Genomic DNA, 15,041 nt, shown 5'->3' with positions numbered 1-15,041 from the left:
TTCGTCAAGTGATATAATTAGGTTATTATCAAATAGTCGCGACACAAAATTAACATGGATAGATTTCGTGCTATTAAGCTGTATTTTCAATTCTTTAGTCCATTTGTATATCCCGTTGACTGCTAATTCAACTTTTTCTATAGCCTTTGACAGAGGTACATCTTTTACCATGATAACTGTATCGTCGTCAAATGTTCCAAGTACTATTTCCTTTATTGTTGGGATATCAGTAGTATATAGCAGATACAGGAGTGGTCCCAAGACACTACCCTGTGGAGCTCCAGCCTAAAGAGGTTTAAATGTTGAGAATGCCCCTTCATGCGAAACTGTAATTTTTTTTCAAATAATCAACATGATTATTGTTTTTGGTAGCAGTTCTTAACCAAGGTGAAATATCATCAATTTCAGGAGCCTTTAAGATTAAGGTTATTGTTAATTTCTGTGGCAACTTCCATTGGAGAAATCAGATTTACAGCTACATTTTGAATAAATATATGACAGTTTTTATGGCAGTTGCAGTTACCTCTATGGTTTTGCAATGATTTTACTAGAAGGGTTACTCGTTAACTTTAAACTTCAACACGACAAGCATAAAACGACATAAATAAAAATTATATTTTAAAATATATTTCTGAGATACTCAAATCATTACAAAGCATTGTACTATAAAAGATAACAAAACTTGGTTGTTACTAAAAGTAAAAAAGGTAAAAGGAAAATGTTACCTTTGGGAATTTTGGAGAATAATATAGCTATAACAGATTAACTTAATGTGGAAATACCCATGTTTTACGAGTCTATTATATCAGCAATGCCTTTATATTTTATTTATATATATTTTAAATTTTATTGGATGCTATTAGGATACAAAATTTGTTTTATAATGTTGAGTTTGATGAACCCTTCGGATTTCAGCTCAAATTTCAAAAATATTTTATTAATACATGCTGTACCTGAACATATTCAGAATATATTAAATGGAAATTGGTATTTCCAATGTTTATCAAGCGCCGGCCGTGATGAACTTAATGTATCAGAATCACGTACATCACATTTAAGTTGAATGAACAATGCGAGAATATTAACTTTTGAACGCGATATGAAATACCGATAATTTAACAGTAGAAACTTACAATTTATTTAGTCTCTAAAAGTTATAGTAACAAGATATCTTTAATGTTCAGTATCCAAATCAACATTGTATTTCAATTAAATTGATATTATTGTATAAACTAAATTAGTGATCTGTATTGGCAGCAATTTGTTTTTGGAGTATCAATACTTTACATTTGCTTATAAATAACTAATCATAAACATCAACATCTTAAAATAGGGTTTAATTTTCTTCCATTAATTTTTCGTATTCATATTTAGTTGATATTTTAAAAAATTACACAAAAATAGTTTTAAAAAATAACATCTATTTTCGCTGTTAGAAGAGTCGCGAGTTTGGTAGCATAGTAGGTAGGGCGGACGGATTGTACCCTATCGGTGTGGTACTTGCGAATACTGATCCCTCATCTAAACAACCTAAATCTCTAGAGAATCTAATCTAAACTATAACACTTAATAAGCTAGTATTAATAGAAAAATAATATATTTGTAATTATAGTTCTAACAATTTACTATCGATTCTACATCACACAAATATACCATCCACTGTGAAAAACCAAACAATTATGGTTGTTTTTATATATTTTTAATTCACGTGATTGTGTTAAATGTTAAGTCAAACCTGTTTAAGAAATTACTTGTAATCATTTTATTCTACGGTGTTAAGAGTACGTTATAGGTTTTAAAATTTCCATTGTTCTTAAGTAAACTTTATCACAAATAAAACTTAATAATATTTATTTTACTTGAATAATAGGCTGTTGCATCACTTTCTAAATTAATTGCAGTGAAAACCTCCAATAAAAGTAGATAAAACCCTGATAGCTAGCAAAGAATTAATGTTTTAAAACAATTTTTTAACAGTATTAACAAATTAATAAATAATGTAAAACCAAATTTATGTTGTAGTATTATTAAAAGTACTATATAATTAAATTTAAAATTGATAATAGATCCGTGTAATTAAATAATATAAATTATTTTAGACCACTTTTTTGAGTTCATGACACCAATAGGATAGGAGCCGATTAGAGATATAAAGAGACATTATGGAGGGGGTATATAATACGACACCAGTTTAGCAGTTCTAATTATATGATAGTACTTAAAAGGTTAGGCACGTTATTATGTTGTTATAGCATGACAAGTAAAGCAGTGACTGGGACCAAAAAATTAGTGTATAATGGATTAACATGGTTGATATATATAATGATGTTATCAGTAAGTTCCATTATTTAATAGCATTACCTGTGTTAACATGGACCTTTGTTAGAAGACGCTATGAGGAAGGGGCACAGATATAATTTCAGTTAGGAGATATAGACAGTAGTGCGGAAGTAATCAAGTGGTTAAGTTCGTTATATTATATTTTTGTCATGACAGGTGTCAATTTATAGTCACATATATATGATTAATAGTGTTTTTATCAAAGGTTAACAGTAAGTATAATAATTACAATTTGTTTTTATTACTTAATTATATGACTATTTTATATAAATATATTAGCATATATATAGTAATTTGTATAATTTATATATTATTATATGATATTATTTGATATTGATGATATTATATCATTATTATTTATTATATTACAATATATATTATTTACATATTACAATATATATTATTTACATATTATATTATATAATATAATATATGTATATTATATTACATTATATAATAATTTATATATCGTAATTTCCCATGAGGGTTTAAGCTAGATTAACAGCACCTTTCTAATTAAGCAAAATAATACTTTCCGTAAGTTGTATTTTATCGACTGTCCGAAAGAAATAATATACATTTTAGTAAATTCACTATTCGTTGTAAATCTCCTATTTCTTATTTACAGTTCTAGAAGAACTTAGAACTCTATATCATTATTTACAAACACACTAAATTCAAATACCTTATTAACATATATATATATATATATATATATATATATATATATATATATATATATATATATATATATTCCCCATTTTTATTTTCATTGACCTTTTCCTGATCACGTATCACAATTCTCCATTTACTCAGTAAATGGATTTAGTTCGTATCTAATGATGATCGATAATTAAACTCGTTTTAGCAGCCTATAATTTATTTGGTGTCGTCATATTTGATATTTTGGAAACCTCCTATTAAAAATCATTTAATTTTGTTTTAGTAACCTGTTGTTTAACGTAGAAAATATTAGGAAATATTGATTTAAAAAGAAGATAATGAGTTTAGAAAAAGAAAACCAGCTATAAAACTTATTTTACAGAAAAAATGTTATTTGTGCTTTCAATGTGGCATTTTATTATTTCTATAAAAATCTATTAGCTGAAAAGTTTTAAAAATGAAGTTATTTCGAATAACAAATGCCAGGCTTTTTTATTCTTTAGGAGACTTTTATTACGGATTTAATTAAATAAGTAAAAATAATTTGAAAATATTTGTCATTTGTATTAACAGTAATTAAAGAGCTTGTTATACTAATAATAAAGAACTTAATATGCTTATAAATATAGCTTTCATTTATTTCGTGATAGGTAAAGAACTTCTTAAGACTTTTAATTTGAGCATTATTTAAAATATTTCAAATAAATTCAGCAACAAATTAAACAATAAATTAATATTTCCCTTTTAAAACCCTAAAATTTAAATAATTAAGCCTAAATCAAATAAAAAGTTGTGGTTATTTTAATATCAAGCCACTAGAGGAATCACACATGATATAAAGAATAAACTATTTATGAAAGTGAAAAGATGCATCTAAATAATAATCTACACATTTTGTAGAACCTAGCTACAGTAAAGAATGTTTTTATAGTTGATTCCAGTTGATCATCATGATTTTACTAATATTTTTGAAGCTTGAAGACCCATTTACATTATATACGTGTTACAATGATAACACAAGCCGCAGAAGTTGATTCACAGTTTATTGAGATTTATTGGTCTAGTACGCTAGAGCCCAGATATCCTTGACGATCAGCTTTATTCCTGCAAGTTATTGTGCGGGAATGTTTGCGACATTGACATTAAAAATATAACTTGTTAAACGATGAGTTCATGAACGCCAAACTCAAAATTAAGAGCACATTAATCCAATTTAGAAAAATTATCGAAATTGTATTTTTAAAAACGAAGATATTCTGGAATCAGAAGCCTCTTGAAAATATAATAAACAAGTTTTTCCTTGCATTGTAAAGTACTTCAATTCTAAATATTTTAGAAAGTATCCTTTTTTCCAACCAGAATGTATCTGCAGATATTTTAGAAAACAACAAAAACATAACATTTTCATCTCTTGAGTATTTCAGTTTAAGTATTGTAATGTTTATATTATATAAATTTGCATATCAACTTTTATGTATTCATAGATTGAAATACAATAGACAATCATTCGTGAAATAATCCAATCTACAAAATTAATACTACAATATATATATATATATATATATATATATATATATATATATATATATATAAACAAATAAATAACTTATATGACGTTATTTCAATCGCTACGTTTTTAGTATTTCCAGAACAATGGAAGGGTATGAATTCACCATTAAACACATCTCACTCAATCAATATAACTGATATATTAATTCGAGAAAAGTGATCTTAAATTAATTAAAAAATTAATGATTTCGATTTTTCTGAATACTTGATATTTTCGATTTGAAAATATATATTGATATATCGCTGTTAAATAATTTACATAATCCATCAAGCCCTTTTTTAAATCAATTATTAAGGGGACGAGAAGGGTGCATCAGTAGTGGAGAAATAGTGAACAAAGCTCGTAAAATATTTACAAACGGTTACAAAACCTGCATTAACCCCAAGAAATGTGATTCTGGGTAATTGATAATATTAGAAAAGAACTGATCATCATGAGTTACTCATACTTAATCTTTAGGAAATGTATCTGTCCTTTTTCATGACAATGTTAGACCATTCACATCTTCAGTAATTCGGCAAAGAATGGAAGTGATTGGATAAAAAATTTGATACATCCACCGCATAGCCCGGACGTTGCCCCGTCCGACTACCATTTATTATAGTTATAGAGTAATAGAGAGAACTCAATAGGAGAAAAAGTTTCACAATATTCAGATGATACAGTAATCGCCATTCTAATAATTTGATTGGTTAGTTTAAATATCATAATTAATATACTACATTACTAGATTGGTATTCCCAGAAATTAGATATGTGTATCATTCAAACTAGATAACATATGTGTTGCGAATTTATATGAATACATCTGGTCCATATTTACATAAAACAGTAGGAACTATCTATTGAACAAATAAACTAATTATTTATGTTAAAATTGAATGGTACGATTAATGGGACATCTAGAGATGGGGTTTGGTTTTGTTAAAATAGACCTCAGTGTCTTTTTGTATCGACGTTTTAAGTCGTCAGCTAAGTTTTTGTTTTTTAATAATTATTTCACTTTAGTAACATATTTATTGAGAAAATTGGTACAATATATACCAATGAAAATATTTTCTAGCATTTCCTACAACTTTTTCCATAATGTATCGAAAGAACTCCACATAGAATGCTTCTTTTTTGTATGTCAAACAATGAAACTTCGATGTTGAAACGCTTCGAAATGGCATAATAATTCGAAATGTGATAGCCATTCTCCCTCCATTTGGATCTTTCCCCTCATATGTAAATGTCCAGACTCGATTGACTCATCAACTGTTAAGCTGTCTGAATCTTCTTTGAGAGTCTGAGCTATATTTTCGTCCGATACATCTCACAATTCAACTCCAAACATGGTGCCGCCTTTTGTCAGTAGTGGTTAATGGGCTTCGGCAGCGGATTTCTTCAAATGAAATAAATAACAAAAGTTGTGAATGTCGGGTTATATTGAGATTTCCATCATGAGCACCTGTATACACTGTATACAACACCATATATCCTTGTCCACCATATATAACAATGTCAAAACCATCTAATTTAACAGTTGGGTTAGCCTGTTTAACAGTTCTTAATATCTCACATTTTCCCCACTAGATAGGGTTGATCAAACTACAAGCAAGTACCTAATAATACAATATATACCACTGAATTTAATTCAGTTTTAACAACTCACATGTTCACTCTCATTTAATACCTAATATAATCTGAAAAACATGCCAAAAATTTAATAGCGACGTTAGCGTAAAATATTACTTTGATCATAAACAAGAATTCTTTGAAGTTTCGGTATAAGAACATGAATGTAACATTTCAAAATTTGTTTTCGATTAGTAAACTTCAAAATATGTTTTGTATAATAAATAAAATAGTTTCGAACCCTAATTAAAACTTGTGAAAAGCTAATGGCATTTCGTAGTTAGATTTTTCAAAACTTTGCCAACACTCTATACAAATTCTAAGCGTATATATATTTTTTGATTTTAACAAATTATTATAATAATCTCTAAATAAGCTTTTATAATATGTGCATATTTTTCTTCAGAATAATAATTATTTTTAAAAATATAAACAACAATTGCGTTACCGTCAAAATGAAAAGGCCTTTAATAGGAAAAAGATAAATTGCGATCAATATCTACAAAAGCGCTAAAGATTAGCGCAGTGGTCAGGCGACAAGATGGTCCTCCGACTGTTGCGATAGTCGTGGGTTCGAATCCTACTGGGGCATGGGTGTACTTTACGTTTGTAACTGTAATTTTAAATGTATTTGTAGGCAACAGTGGAAAATCTAAAAAGGAATAGCCAACCCAGTCACGACAGTATCAAGAATTAAAGTAAAAGCATCATGGACTTACCTACTAGCTTGCATTTATTTGTCTCAAGAATCTAAATTATGAGCCGATAACTGTTTCTTTAAATTGATTTTTCGCCATTTTTCATCAAAAATTCAACTCACACTTATCCTTACAACTTATTTAGCTCGAGACTCAAAAAGAATTATTTCGTCTTTCTTAACTGTTGAGAAAATAATTAAAATAATAAAATAAAATAATAATATTTTATTTAAAAAGCCATTTTTTTATCCACAAATATTTTTCATGTATTGATATATTATAACAGAAATTATGTTATAAAATTAATTTTATTATTAAGTTTCTAATGACATAACATTATGTGGAAAAATAATGTTGAAATGAAAAATGCATATTTTATTTAGAAAGCCATTTTTTATCCACAAGTGTATTTCATATATTAATATTTGTAAATATTAATGAATTTTGAACTTAATTATTAATTTTAATGTTATTATTTAACAGGTCGGAATTGATTGTAGTTATCCACAAGTGTATTTCATATATTAATATTTGTAAATATTAATGAATTTTGAACTTAATTATTAATTTTAATGTTATTATTTAACAGGTCGGAATTGATTGTAGTTTCTTCAAATATGTCATGAAAAGAAAATAGAATAGACATAATAAGATTTTGATGCATCCAATCATCAAAACAAAAATCAGAAAAAGAAAATTATTGTAACAGAAATTATGTTATAAAATTAATTATATTATTAAGTTTCTAATGGCATAACATTTTTGTTTCAGAAATCCCACGATGAAGATCAGAATATCAACGCGATGGACGACCGTGATAGTCACCATATTAGTTACAGCTCTTCTGAACAAGATTAATGCTTTAACGTGCCCTAGAAATTCTGGTTGCGATTGTTTCGAAGACTATTTTACGCTGGAATTCCATTGCCCATCCCATGTCTCAGACATCACCGTCAAACTGACTGAAGATGAAAGTGTTGATATTGAATGTAACAACACTTATTTTGATTTGAATATGTTACCACTACTAGATGCGAAACAAGTGAAAAAATTTACCATGAAATACTGTAACTTCGATAAAAATTTTCAAGATATATTGAACAGGTTCGGAATGAAGCATGTGGAGAAATTTTACTTTGAACAGTTAGAACAAGAAACAAACCAATCTCTAAACGTCTCATCTGATATGCTACGTGGTCTAGAACACGTTAAATTGTTATCGATAACATTCAGCAAGCCTATATTTCAACCTAATTTTCTCGAAAATTTGAATGAATTACGCGCAATTCATCTGAATTTGAATCAAATACAATCACTGAACTGGTCATTTAACTCTACCCCACATGTACAACAGCTAGATCTATCTAGAAACCAGATTGAAAATTTATCTGATGGTGTATTCAACAATTTGACTGACCTAGAGGTACTATACTTGTGGGCTAACAGTATCAACAACATCACCAATGAAACCTTCAAAGGTTTAATCAAGCTCAAACTACTTGAGTTATCGGACAATCAAATTAGAGATTTGCCCGAAGGAGCGTTCATTGACTTAGTGGATCTAGTTAATATCAGTCTTCGGGCTAATAACCTTCAATATATCCATAGTAATACATTCAGGAATTGTAATTCCTTAGAAAATGTCAGACTGGGAATGAATGATCTGATCACGTTAGAAAATAATGTTTTCTCCAATTTAAAATCATTAAAAACTATTGAGCTAAACAATAATAAACTTGAAACCCTCCCTGAAGAATTATTTATTAACTCCACGAACTTGGAAGAAATTAAATTACATAATAATGAACTAGATAATTTACCAAGCAAATTATTCGCTGGTTTAAAAAGATTAAAAAGATTAAATCTCTCTAATAACAGTATATCAGTCTTGAATGATCATATTTTCTTTGATTTGGAGGGCTTAAAAGAACTCTCTTTAAAGAGCAATAATATAAAAGAAATTTCGGGTATCTTGTTCGCTAAAGTTGGGAAGTTGCAAGTTCTGAACTTAAGTTTCAACAAAATCACGGATATAAATATATCTGCTTTTGAAGGGTTCAAACGATCATTGACTGATTTGGATTTGTCTCACAATAAGTGGAATAACACGTATGAAGCAGATATGAGTCCAATAAATAGCTGTATCCGATTAGAAAAACTTGTGCTTTCATATAATCAATTATTAGATGTGCCCGAATTAGTGACCTTGGTTTACATCAAAGAGTTGGACCTCAGTTATAATGAAATTACTGATATACAGGTAAGTGCCAAAAATCACTAAAATACAATTATCAAAACGTTGAAATGGGAAATTGATAAGATACAATGTAAACATGATATCATACTCTTTACCTTATCATTACTATAAATAGGATTATTCAATAAATAACTAAAACTTAAAATATTATTGTCTAAATGTAAGCTTGAAGACTTGTAACAAACAAACCCTTTGTATTAACGTAGTCAGTCTAACAAATATTCTCTGTTAGGACATCTTTTATAAAAAAGATAATAAAATATGATATACATTAATATTCCCCGAATCAATAAATAAAAACATAACATTTTATAAATTGGAAATGTGTATATATAGAAAAACATAAAACAAATATATCACAATTTTAACAAAAAATTATTTTATTTTTAGGTTAATCGATACCTTGTTGATAAAGAGTTGAACATCAATTTGACACACAACAAAATTAGCCTGATGGACTTTTATCTAGCTCAAACAACAGCCCAGTACAATGCTAATGAAACTACTGATCCCAAGGTCACGATTATGGATATTAGTGACAATCCAATTTCCTGCGATTGTTCAAGTTACCATCTGATTGCCTATAACAATTTGGAGTACCCCGAAATTAACGAATTCCTTAACATTAAACAGGATAATTTGTATTGTACTAACAAACCTGGGGTCTTAACCACACAATTGAAAACATCTGATATTTACTGTCCATCAAAAACTAACTGTTCAAGTCAATGCACTTGCTCTTACCGACCCTACGATAAAGCTGCTGTTGTGGATTGCTCCTATCGTAATATAACCTCATACCCTGATTTGGTATTGGATGGTTTTCTGAACCGATACAATCAAACAGTGCTGAACCTGACTGGAAATAACCTGAAGTTAGGACCATCGGAAAAGAAACATTATCAAAACATAACCTTTTTAGACTTATCCAATAATCAAATAACTAAATTAAGTTGGATACCTCCAAATATTGTGGTAAGTAGATTCGGATTTTAAATGATATAGAAAAATGTTAAGAATACAAAAGGTATTAAAAGAACGGAGAGTGTAAATATATTTTGTTTTGTAGCAAATAAATTTGCAAAAGAACAAACTGAATACTTTGAGTACATCAGTGACTGAGTTGTTAACCAAATCTCGCAAGCTGGAACGACTCGTTTTAAAAGATAATCCGTGGATATGTGATTGCAAAGCCGTGGATTTCCAGAACTATGTAGTATTAAATCCTCATAAGGTAAGATTTTTTAATATTTAATAGTTGTATTCAACTAAATAATGTAACTTATTTTTTTATCACCAACAAGCTATTATACCTTAACACCTTAATATAATAATTTGTGCTATAATATCTTAAATAATTAACTCATAGTATTTTCACATAATTTTTTTTTTAATAAAATTGGAAAATTAATATTCAAAACATTGAAAGAAATCTAGAAAGTCTAGAAAGTCTTTCTGTCTAGAAATATATATATATATATATATATATATATATATATATATATATATATATATATATATATATATATATGTACTTCATCTAAATTTGTGACGTCGCAATGTTGCCGTATCAACTTTGAGTCTGACATACAACAAAGTTCTAATCTAAATAAAATAATTGAACAAAATCGTTAACACATGTAATTTATTTTAACATTATAGTACATCTAAAAACTACAGTTAATTATACCACCACATTAGTTTATAGGTTAGAGTTATAACCCCTTATCACTATTGTTTTCAAGAATTTTGCATACGTCTGAGAACTGGATGACTTTGATAGGCTCCTACGTTTAAGTTAGCATTGTGTCACTTTTTAACTAGAATAGAATGAGAAAGAAAACATTGTCTGCTTCCGAAACGAATTTACAAATTGCGGCAAGCAATACATTAAACACCTTGATGACGTATGTACAAAAAAACCTTGAATAGACTATAGATATATCCTGAAGTATTTTTCCGACAAGAGATGAATTCCGCATCAAAAACCCTGCTCGTCTAAATAAATACATTTCCGCTGCGATAGGTCATACGTCATTGATCGAAAAAATTATTAGTCGAACTGAACGAGATCTGCAAGATACTGCAGGTGGGGTAGTTTCAAAAATCTACCCATTTTGGCGTTTCCAAATGTTTTCAAACAATTTTAAGACGTATGGACGAGCATGATGCATGGTGCTAAAAATTATCCTTCAGCAATTGACCGCAAAATAAAAAATTTTTAACCAAACAATTGAACCGGATTCAAAAAATAAAAAATAACTCACTAAAAATTAAAAAATAATCAAACTTAGATCTTTAACACAAAAAACACGTTTTAAAATAAAATATGTACATAATAGTCCTTCTAATAACTAAATAAAAATAAACAAAAAACTTATTTAACCTATCTACACTAATGTAAAATCTACCTAAATGTATTGATTTATTTAGAATATTATTTTAATTACTAACTGATCACTTTGAAGTCGGTGCCGAGCCCAAATAATACAAAAATAATAATAGAATTTTGTAACATATACACAAAATTAAATTACGAAGAAGACAAGTATAATTTTTTGCTTGTACCAATTTTAAAGTTGGTAGTAGTTAAAATAATATTGTAAATAAATGAATAGGTTTAGGTAGATATTAAGCTAAAGTGTGTATATATAGCAGAATATAGAATACGTGTAGTAGATAGATTAAATAAGGTTTTGATTATTTTTATTTACTTATTACAACGATTATTATGCACATATCTTATTTTAAAATGTTTTTTTTTGTATTAAGTTTGATTATTTTTTAAAATTTAGTGAGTTCCTAATTTATTTTTTGAAGTCTGTTCAATTTTTTTGATAAAAACATTTCATCGTCATATTAGTATTGCAATAACATTATACACCAATATCTGATTATTTTAGATAACAAATATGTGAAAACATTGTACGTGCCTTTGAAATTTGAGGTTTTCCGTCGATTTCCCCCTTCCCTCAACAGATCCTAACTTGTTTCCAATGGGACCACCTCGGAAGTGCACTCTTTCGAACAAAAAAAAGAATTTTGAATATCGGTCCATAACTGACGGAGAAAAGGCGAACATACATTACAAAAATATATATGCAGCCGAACATAGAACCTCTTTCTTTTTTGTTAAAAATTAGAAAATGTTTGTAAAACGCTTTTGGAAAGCTCATTTTTAGGCATAGACATTTGAGCTATGTTAATTGTATTTAAAACCTCGTACTCTGCGCTGTATTTAGAATTTATGCTTGTCTAAAAAGTGGATTCTGCTGCATTTTATTTAAAAATATCCGAAAATGTTGAATGTTCTTTTTGTCTGTGGCGAAACAGGGCGTACCTGTTGGAAAACAGGGTTCATTAATAAATAAAATATAGATAAATAAAAATACAGAGTTGAGTGTTGCAGTTTGAAATTTCATACCTACTTGAGAAATAAAACTGGTAGAATAGATTTAAATTGAAATTAATTTCTACCTCAACAAGTATAAAATTAAAAATTGTTAGATGTCATTAAGACTAGGCATCAAAATATGAGTTATTTTTTCAATTCCGTCTAGATTTTACAATAAAAATATATTTTTGTATATAAATACATTAAAAGATTCTGTAATAATACTTTGTTTTTTATTTTAGGTCCATACTAGTGAAATTATGTGTACCAACACCAAAACTTTACTGGTGAAAACTCGAGACCTTTGTAAGACTTCTCCATACCTTACCGTTATGCTACCAGTAGTGCTGACAGTACTGCTTTGTTTCGCTGTTCTATTTGCTCTTTATTACCGCTATCAAAAGGAAATTAAAATTTATCTTTATGCCAAGAACATGTGTTTATGGTTTGTCACAGAAGAAGAACTAGACAAGGACAAGATATATGACGTGTTTATTAGCTACTCCAACGAAGATGAAAGATTCATCGTCCAGCACCTGCTTCCTGAACTAGAACATGGAGACCATCCCTTTAAAGTTTGCATTCATATTCGCGATTGGATGCCAGGTGATCTAATCTCCGAACAAGTGGTACGATCCGTGAAAGACTCCAAACGAACACTAGTGGTGTTATCCAATAATTTTTTGAACAGTGTTTGGGGTAAATTAGAGTTTAGAACCGCTCACACTGAAGCAATGTCCGAAGGTAGAACTCGAGTTATTGTAGTTCTATTGGGTGATATAGATGAGGATAAACTAGACGACGAACTGAAAAGTTATTTAAAGACAAATACTTATGTTAAGTGGGGTGATCGTTATTTCTGGAACAAACTCAGATATGCATTACCCCACTCTAAACATGGATTCTACGAGAAAAACAAACGAATGATGTTGAAAATTGATGACAAATTTAATTTAGTCCCTGGAAGTCCCGCGAAAACGAGTACACCTCCCATCACATTAGAGCCATCCTTTCTAATAGGTAATAATCAAGTGAAAGTGGACATTCCTGAGAAAACAGAAGGAGAAGAAATACTTCTTGCGTAATAAACAATGTGTGCAGTTAGTTTGTGTTACAAACGCGTTTAAACTACCACTGTATAAATGTCTGTGATTTATGCATTTGTTTTATATTGAAAGAAAAAAAATATTTTATTGGTCAGTTTTTTGTTATATTGTTGTTGTGTACATAAAAATAAAATTAAAATAAGAAACAAATCAAATTGTGTAACATCTGAGTGGCTCCAGAACAGTTGTTTAATACAATTATTTTGTACATACATAGAAGATATATGTTTGTTGCATATGTAGAAACATTTTAAATGTTACATAATATAAAAGAATAGTCCATAATTACATGTTACACACTTTGATAATTCACTTACAAAAAGTCCTGATTGATTGTGCCATATTGGTTTGCAATTAAAAAGCTAATATATATAAATTACAGCAAATTTACTTACACTGTAAATAGAAGTAGAAAAAATCTTAATGCTCAGGAAAATCCCGCCCACAACATTGAGATCTAAATAGTTTTTAATACATATTTTCATTTTACTTTATATATTTTGCATCTATTCTGTTACTTTATAATTAAGTACAAATTATTATTTTTAGTAAGAAATATAGTTTATTATTTTTTAATATGATTTTTATTTAACATTGTTGCAATAAATATAATATTTATAGAGTATTATATTTTATTACTATATTATTATTATATTAAAGCATAATTAACATAATTTCTATAGTATATTGCATAATGTTCCTATCACTTGACAGTAACTAATTATTGAATTAGGTATATGAGCTATATTGAAGAAATAAACTTTAAAGCATATTTTTATTCCATATTTGTGTTAGTTTAGTTTTGAACCTGAATAAAATAATTATGAAGGTATATTATGTTCATTAAATGTTTATTCTGACACGTGGTTGTTTTAGAAATATTGACGAAAATGGGAAAATACAGAGTAAATTATTTTCTCTGAACTGAACATCTTTTTACAATTGATTTACCGTTTCGCGTTTTCTGCGTATTAAAATATTAAATAAAATTAATTGCTTTTAAATTATATACCATGAGCTTATTCGCATTATTGCAAAAATATATAACTAGCATTACTAGCTAGCAATATATACTAGCAACAGTATTACTTGTTGCATTGAAATCAACAATATCATTCACTAATAACAGATTTGCATGCGAGTGTAAAAATTATTTTTGTGCTGTTTCATCACTATTCTAGACAAGACTTGGGTTCATGTGATAAGACTCATCGCAGTGATACTAAATCAAAACAAGAAGCTCATTCTGTCTTGTAGATTGTTTTCGCAATCAGTAGTTCAGTAGAAAACAAGTCATCAAACAAATAACTATATCTACGGTTTGCCTGGTTAACACTTCAAGGATTAAATGCGTAAATTAAAAGATCATTAGATAAGTGTATAGAAGTTCAGAGAGC

At 28.3% G+C, this 15,041-nt stretch overlaps 1 protein-coding gene across 2 annotated transcripts in view; it reads left to right on the top strand.

Annotated features, from left to right (window-relative positions):
* The window catches only part of LOC143190105 (uncharacterized), a 44,001-nt gene extending 29,781 nt beyond the window's left edge, over positions 1-14,220 (top strand). Inside the window, exons 2-7 of one of the 2 annotated variants that reach the window (XM_076394201.1) lie at positions 2,100-2,334; positions 2,387-2,552; positions 7,659-9,147; positions 9,535-10,119; positions 10,214-10,378; positions 12,781-14,220. In XM_076394201.1, coding sequence (XP_076250316.1) covers positions 7,669-9,147; positions 9,535-10,119; positions 10,214-10,378; positions 12,781-13,623 — 3,072 coding nt within the window. In that variant the 5' untranslated portion in view covers positions 2,100-2,334; positions 2,387-2,552; positions 7,659-7,668 and the 3' untranslated portion in view covers positions 13,624-14,220. The remainder of the gene's footprint in view (positions 1-2,099; positions 2,335-2,386; positions 2,553-7,658; positions 9,148-9,534; positions 10,120-10,213; positions 10,379-12,780) is intronic. The other variant, XM_076394200.1, reaches the window with a different exon arrangement.
* Positions 14,221-15,041: the final 821 nt, after the last annotated feature.

This window comes from Rhynchophorus ferrugineus, unplaced genomic scaffold, assembly GCF_030347505.1.
Source record: "Rhynchophorus ferrugineus isolate W39M unplaced genomic scaffold, kcgeb_rfMv2 rfM2, whole genome shotgun sequence".
NCBI lineage: Eukaryota > Metazoa > Arthropoda > Insecta > Coleoptera > Curculionidae > Rhynchophorus > Rhynchophorus ferrugineus.
The sequence above is the reverse complement of the archived record's forward strand: the minus strand, read 5'-3'. Positions and strand labels throughout refer to the sequence as shown.